This window comes from Branchiostoma floridae, chromosome 17, assembly GCF_000003815.2.
Source record: "Branchiostoma floridae strain S238N-H82 chromosome 17, Bfl_VNyyK, whole genome shotgun sequence".
Classification (NCBI taxonomy): Eukaryota; Metazoa; Chordata; class Leptocardii; order Amphioxiformes; family Branchiostomatidae; genus Branchiostoma; species Branchiostoma floridae.
The window spans coordinates 6,472,077-6,473,011 of record NC_049995.1 but is presented as its reverse complement, the minus strand read 5'-3'; the positions used below and the strand labels follow the sequence as shown (position 1 = coordinate 6,473,011).

General features: G+C 36.1%; 1 protein-coding gene across 1 annotated transcript in view; it reads right to left on the bottom strand.

The window, feature by feature from the left end:
* Positions 1–731: 731 nt before the first annotated feature.
* The window catches only part of LOC118405003 (mucin-2-like), a 6,314-nt gene continuing 6,110 nt past the window's right edge, over positions 732–935 (bottom strand). The window contains exon 2 of the mRNA XM_035804403.1: positions 732–792. Coding sequence (XP_035660296.1) covers positions 732–792 — 61 coding nt within the window. The remainder of the gene's footprint in view (positions 793–935) is intronic.

Sequence of the window (935 nt, the reverse complement as noted above, 5' to 3'; positions counted from 1 at the left end):
ACCTGTATTTACGATCTCATCGATCCGTGTCATTTCGTTATAAAGATATCTGCACTTTGTTGAAGACGCCATGTGGTGTCGATTTACACTTCAAAACGCAGATTTAAAGCTAAGGCAGTGTTTTTCATGATTTTCGGTTAGGGTTTTGGGTAAAAGAACTGCACACCTGCTACCGCAAACACGAGGTCAGACGCATGGCCGTAACCTGCGGAATTCACAAACACTGACCGTACCTACCTTCCGCACTACAAGATTCCGCAACAGTCCGGTACCATCAATGCTAAGGCTTCTCAACGAGAAAAAATGACAATGTTTATGAACTGTAAACTATGTACTATGTTTTTATTCATGTTAGATGAACTATCCAAACAGCAATACTCTCCAAGATCATTTGTTTTAATGTGCAATCACGTGCTAGAAATTGATTGTGTATGTTAATTATATTAAGTAAGCAGAGACTTTTTTTAATGTACAACAAGTCACAATTCAGCCCCTGGCTGCCAGTACTGTGTTTTACTAATAAACCATTTTTGATTGATTGATTGATTGATCTTACACAGTTAGCCAGTTTAATAGTAAGAAATATTCTGGCCAGGTGTTCTGCTACACATGCATACACAGGTAGATAGATAAACATATACATAACGTTACATACATACATGCATATATACATACATACATATACAATCATTTTATATCAACATAACTGGCAAGGCGCATACAACGACATTTTAAACGATAATGACCATGTTTATTGCATATTCATTCCCAGAAGGGCTAAATACAGTATAAACAGATAACACATGTACTGGTACTGAATATACATTCACAGTTTACATGCTTCGACTAGTAGTTTCTTAAAATAGTTTTCAATAAACTCACTGACAGGTATTTGAATATGGCATAGCATGGAAGCATTCCGTCTTTTGCTAAAT